Consider the following 21,317-nt stretch of genomic DNA (forward strand, 5'->3'; position numbering starts at 1 on the left):
TTCAACTGGTGTGCTGTGGCACCCTAAGGTGCCTTGAATGATGGCCTTCCCTCCTTCCTCTGATGCCCTCTTGTGTCTCCACCTCCCAAAGGCTTGAACAGCTGTTTGTTGCAGCATCCTTGGCTATAAACTCCCTAGGTGAATGGTGCCTGTGGGGCTGGCCAGGGGGTGCTTCCCAGGCCCTTGTGGGGCAATGTGAGGAGATACCTGTTGGGATGCTGCCGGGGAGATGGGGGCATTTGGCAGGCCCCCAGCTGGCTCCAGCCACCGGCTGGCAGTCGGGCGAATACTGGTTCCCAGAACAGCATCAATCAGCGATACGAGCCTTAGATACGTTTAGAGACTCGGCACGCTCTTATCAGCAGAGTGAATAAATCCTCACAACAGTTGTAGCGGACAGAGTCATGTGTGAGCATTATTTACAGCAATTTATTCAGCATAGTTCAGGAACAAAGGAAAAACATGTCTGCTTCCCTTCGTCTCCAATAGCAAAAGCAATATACAAAAGGAAGTTCCCAGCAAGTGCTGGAAGTAAACAGGCATGTGACACACAACAGTCATGCCTGTTGTCTTTTAAGGTGGAACGGAACTATATCCTAATAATACCTCTCTTTGGGGCGGGGGGGGGGGCAGTTCAGAGACCGGGGGCAGTCGCTGCAGCTGCCTAGAGGACCCCCAAGTTGAGGGGAGGAGGCTGAGGGAACCCTCCACAAGGGAGGGTGTTTGAAAAAAGGCGAGAGGCTGCCAGCTCTGCAGGAAAGGGGTGACATAACTGGGCTCCTGAGCCCCACAGGGGAGCCGCAGAGAGAATGTAGTCGGTCAAGGGAGCCGTGGACTCAAAAAGGTTCTGCAGAGATAGAAATTTTATTACAAGGTGTCTTTTCCCCATGTTTCATTTGCAAAATAAAATAAAATAATGAATTAGAAAATGGAACTTCACTGGGCAGTCCACAAAGTGTCGGATTCTGCTTTGACACAGAGCCCTCCAGATGTTGCTGGATTCCACCTCCCATTATCCACAGCCAGTGTGACTAATGGTTAGTGATGCTGGGAACAGTATTTTAGCAATATCTGGAGGGTTCCCTTTCCCTGGGTCAAGGTATGTGGGAGGAGAGATGTATTGGTGCTGCAACGACATGGATATTACAATTTTCGCACATGACTCTGTTGTACACAGACTAGACACATAATTGCAGTGTGCGCAATACTTGTACATGCCACTTCCAGCTGGTTATGGGATCGAAAGGGGCACACAAGGGTCATCTAGTCCAACCCTCTGCAATGCAGAAATGGCAGCTGAAGAGTGCCTGACAGAAGGGCATCTGACCTCTTGTTTAGAAACCTCCCATGGAAGAGAGTTGACCGCCATCTGTTACTGCTCCTCATGCAAGCTAAGAGTATTGGCAAACGGAGAGGCCAATAGTGCCTTGAGTGCCAATAAAGAGTATATAAATACACAAGAACTGCCTTGCTGGTCCAGGCCATAATATCCACTTTGGCCGTCTTGCAATTTCCAGAAGACACCTCTAGAATCTCGTAAGTGGGGCACGAAGGAGGTGTTTTTGTTCTTTCTCCCCAGCAGCTGGTATTCAAAGGTATACTGCCTTTAAACATGGAGGTTCTGTAACCGCTAGTTATTGGGAAATCTCTCCTGTAGCCCCAATGCTTTCCCCCCACACGAATGTATGGGGCATGGATCCTTATGCGTTGTGTCCTGGACATGAATCCAAAGGGATCGGGTACTTGCTCTTTAGCCGAATCTTAAGGACAAAATATCTGAGGACTTGTGAGGAACGCTAAAATGGTTTCACTACGGCTGGCAAAAAAAATTGTAATTTTTTTTTTTTAAAAAAAACAACCCAGTTTGGTACTGGATTTTGTCCAGTGCAAAATTGAATGCAAATTTGTTGATTTCCTCCGGTGGGGTTAGGAGGAAGGAAATCTAGAGAATTTCAAGGAAAGCAAAACAACAGCAACAACAACAACAACACAGAGGTGTGTGTGTGCAGGGGCGCCGACTTATAAAAAATATTGGGGGAGCCCGCGAAAGCTCATGAATAATAAATAAGCTCATGAATATGCAGATAAAGTGGCGCCGCCTCCTCGTGAGCGAATAGGGGAGAGCGTGCTGCGCCTATTAATCAGCTCCGAAGGAAATTGGGTGGAGCTTTTGCTCGGGAGGGAGGGCAGCAGGCATGCAGCCCGACCCTGTGCATTTTGGGCTGGGGGAGGGGCGGCGGTGGCGCTCTGCTGGAGGGGCGCCCGAGATTATTGGGGGGGTGGAGCCCCCCCCAACGAATTTTTTAGGGGGCTCGGGCCCCCTCAGGCCCCATGGAGTCGGCGCCTATGTGTGTGTGTTTGCTTCTCTGGTGCAATGGAATTGCATATCGAATGGTGATTTGGTGTGAGATCAGGTTACCAGACGTCCCCGTTTCCTGGGGACAACAGTCCCTGGATTTACAAATCAGTCCCCTGAAAAAAATCCATTTATTTAGTAGGAAGTTGAAAGGTGTCTCTGGATTCATGGGGATGGGGGGGGGAGTCTGGTAACCTTAGTGTGAGAGAGGGAGATATCCTGTTCCTGTGGCCTGTCCTTGTAGCAGTGTGCAGATTCCCCGAGGCAAGGGATGGAGTTGGCAGATGAGGTATAGCCTTCTATTAAACAGCTGTGGCTGGGAGAGGGAGCACTTTGCGGGGGCGAGGGAATGCCATGGGAGAGGGTGCGTGGGAGAAAGTGTGTGCGCGTACGCGTTAGCCATGTTCTGGGGAGAGAGGCAGTGAGTGGGAGAGAAACTATATGCTTTGGAAGAGATTGAGATGAAAATGTGTGCTTTGATGAGAGGGAGGGGGAGGGAGAGAGAAATCTTACCTGCCCCAAACAACTCTCTGTCGTCTTCTTTTGGAGGAGACATTGTGCATGGAACAGGTTGTGGGGTACATGGGGTCACCAGGACATGTTGGCTGGGGTTGGGGGTTTTTTAAAAGAAGAAGACGAAGAAGAAGAGGAAGAAATTTTATTTATTCCCCGCCCTCCCCGGCCAGAGCCGGGCTCAGGGCGGCTAACATCAATAAAATTTCAGTAAAAACATAATAAGAAGAAAAAGGGGAAAAAAACCAATTTAAAATACAGGTTAAAATGCAATTTAAAATGCAGCCTCAAAGTCAAAACCATAAGGGGAGGGAAACATAAGGGTCAGACTGAGTCCAAACCAAAGGCCAGGCGGAACAGCTCTGTCTTGCAGGCCCTGTGGAAAAATGTCAAGTCCCGCAGGGCCCTAGTCTCTGGTGACAGACAGTATCTTGGGTTCCATGTTGTTTGAGTACCAAGGCATTTGAGAACCGAGGTACCACTGTATGCAAAATAAGTGGCAGCGTATCATTTGCGTAGTTCACTGCGCTTGCAGGATCTTGCCTTTTCTCTCTGTGCTGAATTTTGGTGAGGTATCCTCCCCCTTCCTTTCAGGCACGGGGTATGTATTGCCATGTGATTTGAATTCACTGCCCTGACAATTTAACATATTGTCAGTAGGGATCATTCTGGCATTTGGATGAGGGTGAAACAGCAACTGTGGTTGAGTAGGCTTGAACGGAGGTTCCTATCTTGGAAATTATCCATTGCCCAAGTGAAGAAAGCCAAGACGCCAGGGAAAGGAAGCAAAAGTGGTCTGGACTCCAGGATTCTGTTACTTCGAGGCATTAATGCAAAATTGCATGTTGCGATTTTTCTCTACAACAGATGTTTCAGGCCCAGCAGGAGTTGCACTCCAGAAACATTTCTACTAGGTTGGAAACATAGCTGTCAACCGTCCCTTATTTGGCGGGAAAGTCCCTTATCCCAGTGCTGTGTCCCGCTGCTGTCCCTTATTGATGATGTCCCTTAAATTTCCCGGGTTTCAAAGGAAGCAGCTCCTCTCCCTCCCTCCCTGCCGGCCAGGGAGGAGGGAGGCTCCAACTGTGTTGCTTGGCTGTGTTGCTCACCCAATAAGGAGTCTGAGAACGACTGGGGGGGTGGAGCTTGCATGCCTTGTCCCAATCAAATCGGCCGCGTTGCCTGGGGACTCGTCTTTGCTCAGCGCTTCCCAGCGGAGAGGTGACGGTGTTTTTCCTTGCTGCATCCCCTTTGCCGGGTCGCTGCGCTGTGGGAACCACCGCTTGAGGCTTCGTTTGGCTGCTGGCTGGGCTTTCTGCCTTTGGCTCAGAGGGGCTCAGAAGTTGAACATACCTGTGCTCTGAAAATCCCTTATTTTGGCTGCTGAGCCCTTATTTCCGAGGCTGTTGGTTCCTTATTTTCAAATCTGTAAGTTGACAGCTATGGTTGGAAATGGCTGCTCTACAAAAAGCAAAACGAAAACCCACAAATCCCCACACAGAGAAAGCTCACTCTTCAAGGAGAAGTATACAAAGCAGCTTCTTCCCCCGATGAGCTATTTTTCTACATTAAGGGGAATATTCCTTCCCCACCACCACCCAGGTACCAATGCCCAAGCAAGACATTTGCCCATCTGAAGCCTAAAACCCTAGACAGCAGGAAAAAAAAAAGATTACCACTTTTGTTCTGCAGGTTTTCTAAACCAGCACTTGGTGTTTGAGAACCCAGGATTCGAAAAATGAAGAGTATATTTTTATAGGCCACAGTGGCAGCAAGAGTTCTTATTGCTACGAAGTGGAAGAGTGATGAAATCCCCTCCCCCCTATAAAAATGGATCCAGACAATACAGAGCTAGGTAGTTTATCAGAAAAAATAAAGAACAAACCAAAACAGGAATTTATTTCAACATGGGAAACCTTCAAAGTACTGTTTTTGGGGGACAGGGGGCGGGCGGGTGTGGGGGACTCCCTGGTCCTGAATGGGGTAACTGTGCCCCTGAAGGACCAGGTGAGCAGCCTGGGAGTCATTCTGGACTCACAGCTGTCCATGGAGGCGCAGGTCAATTCTGTATCCAGGGCAGCTGTCTTCCAGCTCCACCTGGTACGCAGGCTGAGATCCTATGTGGCCACGGACTGTCTTGCCGGAGTGGTGCATGCTCTGGTTATCCCCCGCTTGGACTACTGCAATGCACTCTACGTGGGGCTACCTTTGAAGGTGACCCGGAAACTGCAATTAATCCAGAATGCGGCAGCTAGACTGGTGACTGGGAGTGGCCACCGGGACCACATAACATCGGTCCTGAGAGATCTGCATTGGCTCCCAGGACGTTTTAAAGTGTTGGTGCTGACCTTTAAAGCCCTAAACGGCCTCGGTCCAGTATACCTGAAGGAGCGTCTCCACCCCCATCGTTCAGCCCGGATGCTGAGATCCAGCGCTGAGGGTCTTCTGGCAGTTCCCTCATTGCGAGAAGTAAGGTTACAGGGAACCAGGCAGAGGGCCTTCTCGGTAGTGGCGCCTGCCCTGTGGAACGCCCTCCTAGATGATGTCAAAGCAATAAACAACTATTTTACTCTTAAAAGTCCTCTTAAGGCAGCCCTGTTTAGGGAAGCTTTAAAGTTTGATGTATTACAGTATTTTAATATTCTGTTGGAGGCCGCCCAGAGTGGCTGGGGAAACCCAGTCAGATGGGCGGGGTATAAATAATAAATAATAAATTATTATTATTATTATTTGAAAAACAGTTGCAGTAGTTTAAACTCTGTCGCAGCATTTGATTAATATTAAGTTTCATATCTGTCGCAGCATTATTGATTAATATTAAGTTTCATATCTTTCTTAAATCTACTTTAGTAGTAGATTTAAGAAAGATATGAAACTTAATATTAATCAATAATTAGTTCATTTAAGAAAAAAATATGTTTTGGCAACAAATAATAGATAATTGAAACAAGGAATGGATGGGAGGTTAGGTCTATAGTCCAAGGACCGATTTTTGCTTTATTGATTTGTAACTAATATTGTCTTTATCATTGTTTTATTTGTATTCTTGTCTTGTTTTTTCCTTTCTTGATTATCAATTAAAAGAGAGAGAGAGAAAGAATCTAGGATCTAGGAAGTGGTCTTTTTGGAGAGGGCTGGTTGCCAGCGGAAGCCAGAATATTTCTCAGGGGCCTGGGGGAGGCAGAAATTAGTTCCATTTCCCTGTGCTGCCACTGGCCATTTCAATGCCAGGTGAAGCTCTCAGTCCTGCACCTCATTATCCCCAAGGAACCAGTATCTGGGTGTTTGGAGGAAAAGGTAAAGGTAAAGGGACCCCTGACCATTAGGTCCAGTCGTGGCCGACTCTGGGGTTGCGGCGCTCATCTCGCTTTATTGGCCGAGGGAGCCGGCGTACAGCTTCCGGGTCATGTGGGCAGCATGACTAAGCCGCTTCTGGCGAACCAGAGCAGCGCACGGAAACGCCGTTTACCTTCCTGCCAGAGCGGTACCTATTTATCTACTTGCACTTTGACATGCTTTCGAACTGCTAGGTTGGCAGGAGCTGGGACCGAGCAACGGGAGCTCACCCTGTCGCGGGGATTCGAACCACCGATCTTCTGATCGGCAAGTCCTAGGCTCTGTGGTTTAACCCACAGTGCCACCCGCGTCCCGGCATGGAGGATACTTCTGCCCAAATCCTTACTGCTCAGGTAGACTGCTCCTGCCCAGAAGGTGTTGTGTTAAAAAAAGGGAAAAAAGGAAGCCTGCTGGTTGCTTGTAGCACCATCCAAATTTTCCAGGTCCCCTCCCCCTCCACATCCTAGTGGTTCTCTGTGGCTGAATCCTAGCGGTTCTACTATGTTAGGCTGTGCAGGACCAGTGAGGAATGGCACTTGCTGCCTGGCCTGCTGCCCTCACTAAGCCTCTGAGCAAGATGCTATTCTTTTTTCATCTTCTATCTCTCAAACAGGCCAAATGATCCCACGCCAAGAAGAAACCCTTTCATAATTGAATGTTGCATTAATAGCAGCTAATTACATGGCCCTCTCTGGGTTATGGCCAAGGGCAGGTTGCACCTTTATTATGTTCTCAAAGGCTCAAGAACAGGGGTAGCCAGCACGGCACCCTCCATAGGTTGAACTACAATTCCCATTATCCCCAATCAAGTTCTTCTGCGGAAGCCTGTGGGTCTGAAATGCTCCTGTGGCCAAGACTATCTATCTATCTATCTATCTATCTATCTATCTATCTATCTATCTATCTATCTACAGATAGGTAGCCGTGTTGGTCTGCCATAGTCAAAATAAAAAAAAATTCTTCCAGTAGCACCTTAAAGACCAACTAAGTTAGTTCTTGGTATGAGAAATTTTTTTATTCTATCTATCTATCTATCTATCTATCTATCTATCTATCATCTATCTATCTATCTATCTATCTATCTATCTATCTATCTATCTATCATCTATCTATCCATCTATCTATTGGACTATGCAGAGCTGACAAACTAACAGCAAAAATAAGAAAAGAAAAATATCATCATCTGATGAAATCATGAGCAGGATTTGAATTATGAGCAGCCGTAGAAGATTGATAATACAGTGGTACCTCGGGTTACATACGCTTCAGGTTACAGATGCTTCAGGTTACAGACTCCGCTAACCCAGAAATAGTACCTCGGGTTAAGAACTTTGCTCCAAGATGAGAACAGAAATCGTGCTCTGGTGGTGTGGCAGCAGCAGGAGGCCCCATTAGCTAAAGTGGTGCTTCAGGTTAAGAACAGTTTCAGGTTAAGAACGGACCTTGGGTACTTAACCCGAGGTACCACTGTATATGAAATAGAACGATATGTCCCAGGTGAAATGTTTATTAGAATGCAGTATGTAAATGGGCTGGGATTAAGAACAGCATGGAGAGAAAGACAGGAAGTCACTTTTAAAAGAGAAATGTATAACAAATTTGGAATCTGGAATCAGTGCATTTTCCCAGAAGGCACTCAGGGGCACACGGTACCGGCACCTATTTTGTTGTTTAAAAGTGTGGCACTTACTGGAGCAACTTCGTGGTAAGTACCAGCGCCTATTTTTCTAGAAAGAAAGAAAAGCACTGTCTAGAATATATATGGCAAGATTTTAAAGTTTAATAAAAACTGGGCTCCAAAATCTCTTGATGCAGAGGAACGGGCCGTGCGACTCAAGAAAGGTAAGCCTACCGTCAATGGTGAAAAGCTGCAAGAGCAAAATACTGAACCTCCATGTACAAGAGCAGTATATCTCTGGGTAGCAAAAGCTGGTTGACTCGGCTCACTTCCTGGAGGACCAGTTGCTATATCTCAGCTTAGCCTATCCCAGAGGGTTGTGGCGAGGATGGTGAAACTTGCAGGATGGAAAGGAATACTCCTTCGGTAGAGGTTTTTAAGTGGGGAGGGTATGGCCACCAATCAGAGATGCTGTGGCGGTGTGCTCCCTCGTGTTGGCAGGAGGGTCAGGCTAGATGGCCTTTGGAGGTGCCCCGCTTACGATTCTGTTGCTATCTGTGCACCACCTGGAGAAGGTGGGATATCAGTATACAGTGGTCCCTTGGTTCTCAGACTTAATCTGTTCCGGAAGTCTGTTCCAAAACCAAAGTGTTCCAAAACCAAGGCGCGCTTTCCCATAGAAAGTAATGCAAAACGGATTAATCCGTTCCAGACTTTTTAAATCAACCCCTAAAACAGCAATTTAACATGAATTTCACTATCTAACAAGACCATTGATCCATAAGATGAAAGCAATAATCAATGCACTGTACTATAAAATAAATAAGACAGTATTGTAGATGATAAAAATTAAAATTATTTTTTTTCTTACCTACACTGGTGATAGTTATTGTTTGGATGGAGGCTTTTAACCCTTTCCACAGTCACACAATCAATCAATCAATCAATCAATCAATCAATCAGTAGCTGAACTGGGTTCCACACAGTCACAAAAACAAATGAACCGAAAAACCCTCAAAAACAAAAACGCAAAATAAATAGCAAAAGCGCGGAACTTAATCTGTTCCGGAAGTCCGTTTGACTTCCGAAATGTTCGAAAACCAAGGCGCAACTTCTGATTGGTGCAGGCGCCCCAGAAACAATAGCCGACAGCCGCATTGGATGTTCGGCTTCCAAAAAATGTTTGAAAACCAGAGCAATTATTTCCAGGTTTTCGGCATTTGAGAACCAAGGCCTTTGAGTCCCAAGGTACCACTATAGTCTCTTCTTCCTTACGCCGTGTTTCCCCCTGACTTAGTGGATGCCGACAAGAAGCTCTCGGCCGAGGAAGAGGAAGCCCGGCGGATCGCTGAGATGGGGAAACCGGTCCTGGGGGAAAACTGCCGCCTGGAAGTCATCATTGAGGAATCCTACGATTTCAAGGTGAGGAGGGGGACACGGCAGGTGCCTTGCCCAGCCTCGATTCCCAGCCCTTCACACTTGTGTGGCGTTGTGGTTAGAGCATTGAACTCTGAGCAGGGAGGCCAGGGTTCGAATCATCACTTGGCCACGAAGTTCACCAGGTGACCTTGGGGGCCAATCACCGCCTCTCAGTCCAACTTTACAGGGTTATTGTTGTTGTGGGGATTAAAAGGGGAGAGGGAGGACCATGCAAACTGCCTTGCCCTCCTTGGAGGGAAAAGGAGGGATACGGACGCATTAAATAAATAACAACAAGCAAGCGACATAAAAAGGCTTCGCTGAAGCTTGATTTTGGTTTTGCATTTGTATGGCGCTTTTACAGCTCAAAGCGGCTCACAATACTAACATGAAACATTCTACTCTTACCACTGTGCTATTCATAAATGCCAAATTATATTATTATTTAATAATAGTTAAATGATGATACAGTGGTACCTCTGGATGCGAACAGGATCCGTTCCGGAGCCCCGTTCGCATCCAGAAGCGAATGCAACCCACATCTGCGGGTCACGATTTGCCGCTTATGCGCATGCGCGTAGCGTCATTTTGACCGTCCGCGCATGCGCGAGCGGCGAAACCCGGAAGTAGCACGCTCTGTTACTTTCGGGTCGCTGCAGCGCGCAACCCGAAAATACTTATCCCGAAGCTACTTCAACCCGAGGTATGACTGTATTATTTACTACCCCTAATACAGATTTTTTGGGGGGGTCATGTGTGGACGACGGAATTTAAGACTGACGAAACCATGACTGACACTGCTCCCACCAAAGCGCCACCCGCCCTAGACTTTTAGAGCAGTATCCTACCACAGTCATGGCTTCCTGTGGAGAATCCTGGAAACTGTAGTTTGTTAAGGTTGCAGAGAGCTGTTAGGAGACACACACACACATACCGCATTCCCCCTCATGGAGCTACAATTCCCAGAGTTCCCCAGGAATTGGAAAGATGGTTAAACCACTCTGGAAATTGTAGCTCTGAGAGGGGAAGACAACTCTCTGTGCCGGTAACGTGCTACAGTTCCCAGAATTCTCTGGGGGGGGGCATGTCTGCTGAAAGTGATATATGCGTATCAGGCAGACCTGACTGTGCTTCTGTTGCCCCACTTCTGTAGAACACGGTGGATAAACTCATCAAGAAGACAAACCTGGCTCTGGTGATTGGCACACACTCCTGGCGGGAACAGTTTCTAGAGGCGATCACCGTGAGTGCAGGTAGGCGGCTCTAACTTGGGGCGATTGAGAGAGGCTGCTGTCGTGAGCTTACCCTGCGATTGTCGCCCAAGGCCCTCTTCTGTGTGTCTGCTCCCCGGGAGGTGCAGAGGGTGGCAAGGCACAAGCAGGGACTTCTCAGTGGTGGCCCCTCGCTTGTGGAAGCTCACCTAGCTCCTGCGGGGAGCTGTCTTGCACATCTGAATCGACTTTGATTGATTTACCTTGCATTACGGAGGTCAGTCCTCCTTAGAGATTTCTCCAAAGGATTTGAGGAAGGGTGAAAGGGAAGTCAAAGCGGGGCAAGAAGGGGCAGATTGCTTTGGCTGCGGGTGTCTGTTCCCAAACTGCATGGCTCAACAGCAAATGGGCCTGCCCCATTGCTTCTCCGCCCCCAAGTCCTTTCCCCCCTTCCCCCTCTGCCACCCGCCCTTCTTTTCAACCTCTTCTCCTTCTCCATTCCCCACCATCCCCTCCTAATGGCCATCACCCTGTGGTTTGCAGGGCGAGCGCCATCTGTTGGCAGCCATGCGAACTACAACCTGACGACAACCTTACACAAATGTATGCTAGAGAAGAAACGCAGGAAAAAAATACATTAACCTAAACACTGATATAAACACCTTCTTCTGATGCACTCCCCCCCCCTCCTGCCCATCAACACCTCTCAGCTTCCTGGTCCTCACCCAAGTCTCCACCCATCCCCCCTGGCTCTCAGAATTCAATTTTTAAAAAAGAAGGGGGAGGGGAAAGGATTCCTCGTGGCGCCTTCTGCCCATACTCCTCCCTCACCTCACAGAATTAGCTGTGGGAAAGAAAATGGATGTATTTATTTATTTTTGCACTGATGACTAAGTAAATCTGCCGAAATCTATGATTTTCCTTTCAACCAAGGAGCCTAGAAATTACTTCTTTGGCGACAAATAAATAAATAAAGCACAGGCGTTGCGTAGTTTTGTTGCTGTCCTGAAAATCTCTTTACGGTGACAGCACCCGCTATAAAAGCTGTGGGTGGATTTTTATTTTTATTTTTAACGCTGGGGGGGGGGCGGGAATGGACCGGGAGGGAAACAGAAAGAGAAATTATATATTCCCCCCTCCCCCGAGTCCTGCACTGCTGTCCACCCACAATGTTCTTTGCTTCAATCTCTCTTCCCTTCACACGGTCAGTCAGGCCTCCCTCCACCCTGACACTCTTTGGTAAGGAAGAAAGAGAGAGAGAGAAGGAAGGAGACTATTTTGTGCCATAGGATTACAGAATTGTGGAGCTGGAAGGAACCTAAAGGGTCATTCTAGCCAAAGCTCTGTGCAGTGCAGGAATTTACACTGAAAGGGCTTTAGTCCTGGGCTCCCGAAATTGCTAAACAGCCCTCATAAAAGGTAAAGGGACCCCTGACCATTAGGTCAAGTCGTGGCCAACTCTGGGGTTGTGGTGCTCATCTCGCTTTATTGGCCGAGGGAGCCGGCGTACAGCTTCCGGGTCATGTGGCCAGCAGGACTAAGCCGCTTCTGGCGAACCAGAGCAGCACACGGAAACGCTGTTTACCTTCCCGCTGGAGCGGTACCTATTTATCTACTTGCACTTGATGTGCTTTCAAACTGCTAGGATGGCAGGAGCAGGGACCGAGCAACGGGAGCTCACCCTGTCGTAGGGATTCGAACCGCCGACCTTCTGATTGGCAAGTCCTAGGCTCTGGGGTTTAACCTACAGCGCCACCCGCGTGCCTAAACAGCCCTAGTAACACAAGCCAAATGGTGCTGGCTGGTGCCCATTGGGGCCAGTGAGGTGGAATCCAGGGAGCCCAAATGGTAGGCAGAGCCAGAGGCAGTGAAAGGCGGAGCCAACTCATTCCAGTAATAATAATAATAATAATAATAATAATAATAATAATAATAATAATAATAAATTTTATTTATACCCCGCCCTCCCCAGCAAGAGCCAGGCTCAGGGCGGCTAACACCAATAAAATCACAGTAAAAACATAATGGGGAAAAAGAGAAGGGGGGGACACCAATTTAAAATACAGGTTAAAATGCAATTTAAAATGCAGCCTCATTTTAAAGTAGCCGATAAACCATCAAGACTTGCAGATTGGAAGGTCGGTGGTTCAAATCCCCGCGACGGGGTGAGCTCCCGTTGCTCTGTCCCAGCTCCTGCCAACTTAGCAGTTCAAAAGCACACCAGTGCAAGTAGATAAGTAGGTACCACTGCAGCGGGAAGATAAACGGCGTTTCCATGCGCTCTGGTTTCCATCACGGTGTTCCGTTGTGCCAGAAGCGGTTCAATCCTGCTGGCCACATGACCCGGAAAGCTGTGGACAAACGCCGGCTCCCTTGGCCTGAAAGCGAGATAAGCGCCACAACCCCATAGTCGCCTTTGACTGGACTTAACCATCCAGGGGTCCTTTACTTTTGCCTTTTCTTTGGCGATCACTTGTAGCCAAGTAAGATTGTCTTCCATAAACAAAAGCATTGCTTGCCTCTACCAGTGGAGGTAGAAAGTGGTCACCTTTTTTGTGAATGACCCCCATTATTATTATTATTATTATTATTAATAATAATAATAATAATATACCACCCTATACCCACAGGTCTCAGGGCAGTTCACAAGATAAAAGTACATTGTTGTTGTCATTTAGTCATGTCCGACTCTTCTTGACCCCATGGACCAGAGCACGCCAGGCACTCCTGTCTTCCACTGCCTCCCACAGTTTGGTCAAACTCATGCTGGTAGCTTCGAGAACACTGTCCAACCATCTCACCCTCTGTTGTCCCCTTCTCCTTGTGCCCTCCATCTTTCCCAACATCAGGGTCTTTTCCAGGGAGTCTTCTCTTCTCATGAGGTGGCCAAAGTCTTGGAGCCTCAGCTTCAGGATCTGTCCTTCCAGTGAGCACTCAGGGCTGATTTCCTTCAGAATGGAGAGGTTTGATCTTCTTGCAGTCCATGGGACTCTCAAGAGTCTCCTCCAGCACCATAATTCAAAAGCAGCAATCTTTGGCGATCAGCCTTCTTTATGGTCCAGCTCTCACTTCCATACATCACTACTGGGAATACCATAGCTTTAACTATGCGGACCTTTGTTGACAAGGTGATGTCTCTGCTTTTTAAGATGCTGTCTAGGTTTGTCATTGCTTTTCTCCCAAGAAGCATGCGTCTTTCAATTTTGTGGCTGCTGTCACCATTACATTATAAAATTACATTATAAAAACACAAAATGCATTATCAAAATGTAAACAGAAACAGCTGAATACACTCTCCGCCCACCAAACCCAAATAAAAACAGTTAAAGGTTTTTTTAAAAAAGACACACACACAAAAACACACAATTAAAAAGCAGTTTAAAAGAATGCAAACAGTATTCTCTGCTGGGTGCAGCCCTTTTGTCGTCTATCAGGCCCTGCCCTAGGGCTGACAAAGGTGAGGCAGACCGGATCCTCAGAAATCAGTAGAATGAGGCGTAGATTTCCCAGTCATTATGTGGCATGGCCGTGGTGCCCTCTAGTGGCCAACATGCCTTACAGCACCTTCCAGAATAAACGAGAAGAAAACCGCCTTGAGAAGGACTCAATACACCCTTCTGGCATTAACAGCAGCTTGAACTGATATTGAGGCTGAGCAGGCGAAGCATACAGGTGTCAAGGGAGATTTTTGCCTCTCTAATTTGCACAGGTGAATTTGCTGCTGCGAAAGGCCAGACAAGAGAGGAAGCACGGTGTAGTGGTTAGAGTGTCGGACTAGGACCTGGGAGACTGGACTTCAAATCCCTGCCCTGTTTAGGGAAGCTTTAAAGTTTGATGTATTACAGTATTTTAATATTCTGTTGGAGGCCGCCCAGAGTGGCTGGGGAAGCCCAGCCAGATGGGCGGGGTATAAATAGTAAATAATTATTATTTTTATTATTGCCATTTAAATGGGCATCATTTGATCGATTTCAGGGCAAGGCTTACCTGCCCCCCCCTAATATCTTATTCAAGTTGGCACCCCTGTTTGGAGGCCTCCCCACCCTCTTGGCCCAGAAGCGCCTCTAACTCTCAGTCCCCGTCTCCCTATCCCTAGGAGACGAGGAAGATGAGGAAGACGGGCGCGAGGAACGCCTCCCCTCCTGCTTCGATTACGTCATGCACTTCCTGACGGTCTTCTGGAAGGTTCTCTTCGCCTGCGTGCCGCCCACCGAGTACTGGAACGGGTGGGCTTGCTTCAGCGTCAGCATCCTGGTCATTGGGGTGCTGACGGCCCTCATCGGAGACCTGGCCTCCCATTTCGGCTGCACCGTCGGCCTCAAGGACTCTGTCAACGCCGTGGTCTTTGTGGCGCTGGGCACGTCCATACCAGGTATTTATCCTTGTTATGTACTGAAGTCCTCACCCTGGCCAGCAGGGGGACACTGTAGATAGTTTGCACTCAGGTCCACATATGCAAATAAGGGATTGAAAGTGACGCTCAGTGATTGGATAGTTACAGAAAGTGGTTACTGTTGCGTTGTAGTGGAGCTCTATATAAGCAGGCTGGCTGAGCCCTTCAGTTCAGTTCTGTTCTGGCCTGTGAATAAGCAAGACCTGTTTGAAGAATTGCTGTGTCGTCTGAGATGTTCACCCACAACTTAACAATCCTGACGGCAGAAAGGGGGCAGGAAGACTTGCTGCAAGGTGGGCCTCTGAACCCCCAATGCCCAAGCTCAAGAGGTTGAGGGTCTTTTGCAGGATCTCTTACGAATGTTTCTGTTGCAAATACGTTCTTACCCTTAACCTGATGCCCCCCAGAAGTTCACATGCAAAGGAAAGGCCAGTTTATCAACTGAAATGCAAGAGAAAATAGTATGCGGGTGCTGTTTTCGTACAGCAAATTCGCAACATAAGCAGGCAGCAATTCATACAGCATGCGCACCTGATGATCTTGAGAGTCCACATAGGATCCCTGGCTATTTCCAAATCCTAGTAGCCGTTTGCCCACTCTAAAGACTCGTCTACAGTTCTGTTTGTCCCATGATTTCTAGGCCCAAGTCCGAGAGGGTCTTTCATCCTGCCACTTTTAAACCTGCTCTTTACTGCTGAATTGGAACAAACATCAGTTGAGTTTTGTGGGGCTTGACATTTGTTCCTTTTCAGCAGTAAAGAGCAGGTTTCCCCAGGGAAAAACCTAAAATATCACAGGACAAACATAAGCGGGGATGAGCTCTAAAAGTGAAGTGAGGACATTTGTGACCCAGAGGGGTGGCCTTCCACCCCAGGCAGACCCCACAAATAACTGAGAGATGCATTTTAAATAAAAGGACACATTCTATTCATATAAAAACACGCTGATTCCTGGACCATCCGTGGGCTGGATTTAGAAAGCGATTGGGCCGGATCCGGCCCCTGGGCCTTAGTTTGCCTACCCATGGGTAAGACTTTCCTTTTGATTGATCTGCTTATTTACTGCCATGGGGGAGGAAGCCGATTCCCCAAAGCCTGACAAGAGGCCAGCCATTTCCTCCCTTGAAGGGGGCACTTGACTGCTGTCGCCCCCTTGTGGCACCAGGGCATCAGTGCAGGAGGAAGAGGGGGTCCCCCAGGGTTGTCGGCCACCCTGTGTCCCTGCTGACCACGGCTCTCCTCTTCCCACAGACACCTTCGCCAGCAAAGTGGCCGCCCTCCAGGACCAGTGCGCCGACGCCTCCATCGGCAACGTGACCGGGAGCAACGCCGTCAACGTCTTCTTGGGCCTGGGCGTGGCCTGGTCCGTGGCGGCCATTTACTGGGCCTTCCAAGGCAAAAACTTTGAGGTGGAGACGGGCAGCCTGGCCTTCTCCGTCACCCTCTTCACCATCTTCGCCTTCGTCTCCATCAGCGTCCTCATGTACCGCCGCCGGCCGCACATAGGGGGCGAGCTGGGGGGTCCCCGAACCCCCAAAATCCTCACCACTTGCCTCTTCATGGGCCTCTGGTTCGTCTACATCCTCTTTGCCAGCCTCGAGGCCTACTGCCACATCAAGGGCTTCTGAGGACCGCTGGGGTGAACGCGTGGGGTCGGGCTGGGGAGAGATAGCTGGCCAACAGGGGGGCACCCTCTGCAAATAGACGCTCCTGTGGCCTGGTTCCCCCACAAGTTTCTGAGCATCATTCCCCACCAGCCAGCCAGCCACCTACCCCTCTGAACCACACGGGACAAGGGGGTCTCTTCTCTCCTTGCCTCAGGAGCAGGTGCCCATCCAATGGCTGCTCCCAAAATTTCCAGGCATCTCCAGGCCATATTTGCCCCCCCTGCCCTTGTCCCACTTGCTCTCCAACCAGGACATTTCTGTTTCTCCACTCTTCGCTCCCCAAGGGGGGTCTGCCATACTCCAGTCCTGGGGTCTTCCCCCCCTCACTGGAACTAGGGACGCCAAGAGAGAGGGGAGCATGGTGTGTGTTTGTGTGTGTGTGCGTTCTTGTTTTTAACACCCAGCTACCGCTGTGTCTGCAATCTGTCTGCTCAAACACCTTCCTGTGGTTCTTCGGTTCCACGGCACCTAAGACCACAAAACTGGAAGGGACCAATCACCTTCCTCCCTTATCTTGCTCCCCCTTCTTGAAGGCGGGCATGGCGTTTCATGAAGGCCGCTCTCGAGAGGTGAATCCTACGCCAGCAGTAGCGTGATTGGATCTTGCCATTTGTTTTCTATCTCTCTCTCTCTTTAAATGATTCCGACGTTCTCAACAGTTGCTTCCGACGTGCTTTTGGAAATGGGTTGGGGTTGTCATCAAGCCGGAGACACGTGACAACTGGCTCTGCCCCAAATAGAAGGGGACGTTTGACCTCAACGCTCATCCTCCCCACACACTGCTCCCCCCCCCGTTCCTGGGATTTTGGAGGGGGGCCAACGGACAAGCAAAATCTCCTGCTGCTTTTTTCTACAAGGTCATGTTCACCAAAGTAGTGAACTTCTTTTGGAACAGCGCCATAACTCGCTTTTAACTCCTGTTCTGCTCTCTACGGCGAAAGGTGTTAGAGTAAGGGTCTGTACCGCCCTGCTTTTTAAAGGAGGGTGACATCCCTGACCTTCCGACTGGGTCTTCCTCTCCTCCTTTCCTGGAATGTCTTTCTCCACCACAATGAGGAGAATTTCGCTCTAGGTGGGTGGCTGGGAGAATGGTATAGTTCTCTTTAGGAGTCGTTTTGTACCTTATCCGTGGTGGAATGGCTTGGCACATCACTATGGACGATTCTCTCGGATGGTGTGGGGACACCCGATGACCTTCCTTTGAACTCTAGGTATGGGTTGTCCTCAGTGATCCACTCATCCCCATGTGATTCTTTCGGAGAAGCGTGTGGGATCCAGGAAGGAGGACAGAGAAATTTCAGTGTGCCAGAAATGTAAAAATGATGCTCTTTTGTGGGGGCTGGGGCTGGGGAGGTGATAGATGTCCTCACCTACATGCAGAATGTGAACGGAAGCAGGAACGTTGCCTTGAGCGAATACCGTTTCCTTCTGGCCATCTGAATGTGCAGATCAGTGTTTGTAGATCTTACCGTATTTCCCTCTGCAGGCAACGTGAAGGTCTCTTTCCGGAGCAAAACATTTGCCTAGACAAGGGGTTGGCAACCTAAGGCCCGTGGGCCACAAGCAGCCCATGGGGGTTTTTTAACCGGCCCATGGACACCCACTCAGTCAGCTCCCATGCACCATGCTAAACTGGCGCAGAGCAGAGTGGCAACTGCCTTCCACAACGCTGGCCGGCTTCCCATTGACTGCAGGAAGCTCCTGAAACCAATGGGAAGCTACACACACCTCCTCTGCTCCGGAAATAGCTGCGCATGAGTGCATGCATGCACACACACTCCAGCCCACTGCGGCGTCTGCGGGACCATGAACCAGCCCAAACCACAAACCTTTGCCGATCCCTGGCCTAGACTTAACATTACGATTGACACTTGGTATGCCCAACTCCCTGGTCTACTAGAAATGTCTCGACTTCTGCCGAGTGCTCATTCCCACCCAGGTACAGCGTACAATCGTGCATGCCTGTCTGAGACGGAAGAGACTGGAGACCAGCCTTTGCTCAGAACCCATTTTGCAACAGGAAGAGGAAGTGCCGCCATCTTGAAACTGGGAGCGCTGGGCTGCTCCAAGCTTGTGGCTTCCATGGAATCTCCCTCTCTTTGAAGAAACCGTTCCCTCTTCTTTGCCTCCTTTGAATAACTTTTCTCCACAAAGAGGGAAGCTCCCCCTCAGTTTATGAACACAGATGCAGTGAGCGAGAGGTAAGGAAGGTGCCATCCTCACAAATCTGCTCCCAACATGGTCGCAGTGCATGCATTTCACTGCCTCTTTGCTGCCCACTCTCTGGGACTTTCCTTCTTGCCCTCATGCCCATGGCCATCCCGGGTGCCAACCAGATATTGCCAGGCATCCCAGCACCATGCCTCTGATGAATGGAGTGGGGATTATTTGAACTCTTAGCAAGACTCTGTTCCTTCTCCACCGGAGCTTTGGCATCCAATTTCGTCTTTTATCATTGGCCGGTGGACTTCTTTCTAGAAAACCAGCAGATCTGAAACCAGACTCACTGCCGTTGGGCAACATTGCTGTCCAATCATACTTGGTCTTAGAGGTTGCCTAGCTTTAAAAACATGGCAGATGATGGGTTTCAATGACTGGCTGAGGAGTGGAGCTAAGGTGGAGGACCAGAAGACTGGCTGTGTGATCAGAAGACACAAGTTTTACTGGTCAAACTGGAAACACGCTAGCCGGTTGGAAACGGCCATCTCAGCCCATCCCTATGTGCACCGCAAAGCTTCCTGCAGTGTCTCTAGCTCCAGAAATCCCATGTGGTACAGTTCTGTTTCAACCCACAATTTTGAATAGAACCAGCCCTACCATTAGGTAACATGAGGTGGCTGCCTCAGGCGGCAGTTGCTGATGGGCAGAGAGCAGTGTTCAGGGCTGTGTTTGCTTTGGGACCTGCCCTGCTGCCCTCAGGTGTGGTGTGGTGTGTGGGATGTTCTATTACCATGTTGAGAGTAAGATCTTCTCTAGGCAGATGGTTTCTTTCTGAGTGTCTTCTGCAATGTGCCATTGATGCAACGATAGTGCATTGGTGGTAGGTTTATAATGGACGCACCATTCTGCAGTTTTTCTGCAACACTTCCTCAACGTTGCTGCATTATTGCCACCTGAAAGCACAATGAAAGCAGGACAAAAACAAATAAAAAGTTACAGGATTTCAGCAGGAAGTTATGGGAGACGCACAAATGGGAAATGAAACAGTACGCCTGCTCCAAAAGTTTTGCAGGCACAAACAGTATTGAAACCTGGCTTGCATATAACAGCCCAGATACCATCCTGAGAACAAGCCATCATGAATGCACAATAAACAGGATTTCTGGAGGGGCCCTAATTTTCAACTGCCAGCCTGGTTCATTTTTTTAAACATGGAATGGGATGGTGCTGGTGGAAGAGAGCCATCTTGCCCTTGCTTGTCTCAGACAGCAAAATAACTTGGGCCGGCCCTACCATTGGTTCATCTACTTATGAGAGCAATGGCCAGTGGGAGGCCTTTGGATGAGGAGTGGGGACTCCAGGTCCCATCAACCTTGGCTGTTGGTGATGCTGACTTGGGCTGGAGGGGGTTGGAGTCCAGCGCAGCAAAAAAGAAGAAGTTAATGCTATTCTAGACTACATCAACAGTTGTATAGTGTCCCGATAAAGGGAAGTCATAATCCTGTTCTCTTCTGCCTTGGGCAGACCACACCTGGAATCCTGTGTCCAGTTCTGGTCGCCATAATTTAAGAAGGATGTTGACAAGCTGGAAGGTGTGCAGAGGAGGGCAACCAAGATGATCAAGGGTCTGGAAACCAAGCCTGATGAGGAACGGTTGAAGGAGTTGGCTGTGTTTAGTCTGGAAAAGAGGAACTGGAGAGAAGATACGATAGCCATCTTCAAATATCTTAAGGGCTGTCACATGGAAGATGGAGCAAGATTTAAGACTAGTGTCTGGGAGTGGCTGCCAATACCATGTAACACAAGTCCTAAAGGATCTTCACTGGCTCCCAGTATGTTCCCGAGCACAATTCAAAGTGTTGGTACTGACCTTTAAAGCCCTAAACGGCCTCAAAGTCCCACTATACCTGAAGGAGCATCTCCACCTCCATCCTTCAGCCCGGACACTGAGGTCCAGCTCCAAGGGCCTTCTGGCAGCTCCCTCACTACGAGAAATAAAGTTACAAGGAACCAGGCCTTCTTGGTGGTGGCACCCTCTCTATGGAACGCCCTCCTGCCAGATGCCAGGGAGTTAAAGAATTACACAACTTTTAGAAAACATCTGAAGGCTGCCCTCTTCAGGGAAGTTGTTAACGTCTGACACTTTATTTTATTTTTATATTTTGCTGGAAGCCGCCCAGAATGGCTGGAGGGGGGGGGACCCAGCCAGATGCGCGGGGTATAAACAATAAAATTATTATTATCATCATCATTATTATTTCTTCTTGCTCTGGAGGGCTAGGATCTGAACCAATGGATTCAAGTTACAAGGAAGGAGATTCCCACTAAACATCGAGAAGAACTTTCTGACAATAGGAGCTGTTTGACTGGGGACTCCTTTGGAGGTGTCTAAGCAGACGTTGCCTGGCCATCTGTCACAGACGCTTTAGTTGAGATCCCTGCATTGCAGGGGGGTTGGGCTAGATGACCCCCCGGGGTCCCTTCGAACTCTACAATTCTATGATTCTATGAGCACATACAGGGCCACGGATTCCTTGGCTTGGTGTGGTTAGGTTTAGGGATGGCTGTGCCCCTTTAAGTAGGTCTAAGAAGAAGGGCCATAGCTCAGCGGTGGAACATCTGTTTTGCATGCAGAAGGTCTTGGG

The 21,317-nt window shown here is 48.8% G+C and overlaps 1 protein-coding gene across 1 annotated transcript in view; it reads left to right on the forward strand.

Moving 5' to 3' along the window:
• Nucleotides 1-20,918, forward strand: part of SLC8A2 (solute carrier family 8 member A2) — a 137,189-nt gene extending 116,271 nt beyond the window's left edge. Inside the window, exons 5-8 of the mRNA XM_082230986.1 lie at nt 9,121-9,245; nt 10,396-10,495; nt 14,550-14,825; nt 16,097-20,918. Of these exons, the coding sequence (XP_082087112.1) occupies nt 9,121-9,245; nt 10,396-10,495; nt 14,550-14,825; nt 16,097-16,473 (878 nt within the window). The 3' untranslated portion in view covers nt 16,474-20,918. The remainder of the gene's footprint in view (nt 1-9,120; nt 9,246-10,395; nt 10,496-14,549; nt 14,826-16,096) is intronic.
• Nucleotides 20,919-21,317: the final 399 nt, after the last annotated feature.

Source organism: Podarcis vaucheri (genome assembly GCF_965113315.1).
Source record: "Podarcis vaucheri genome assembly, chromosome: 7".
Lineage (NCBI taxonomy): Eukaryota > Metazoa > Chordata > Lepidosauria > Squamata > Lacertidae > Podarcis > Podarcis vaucheri.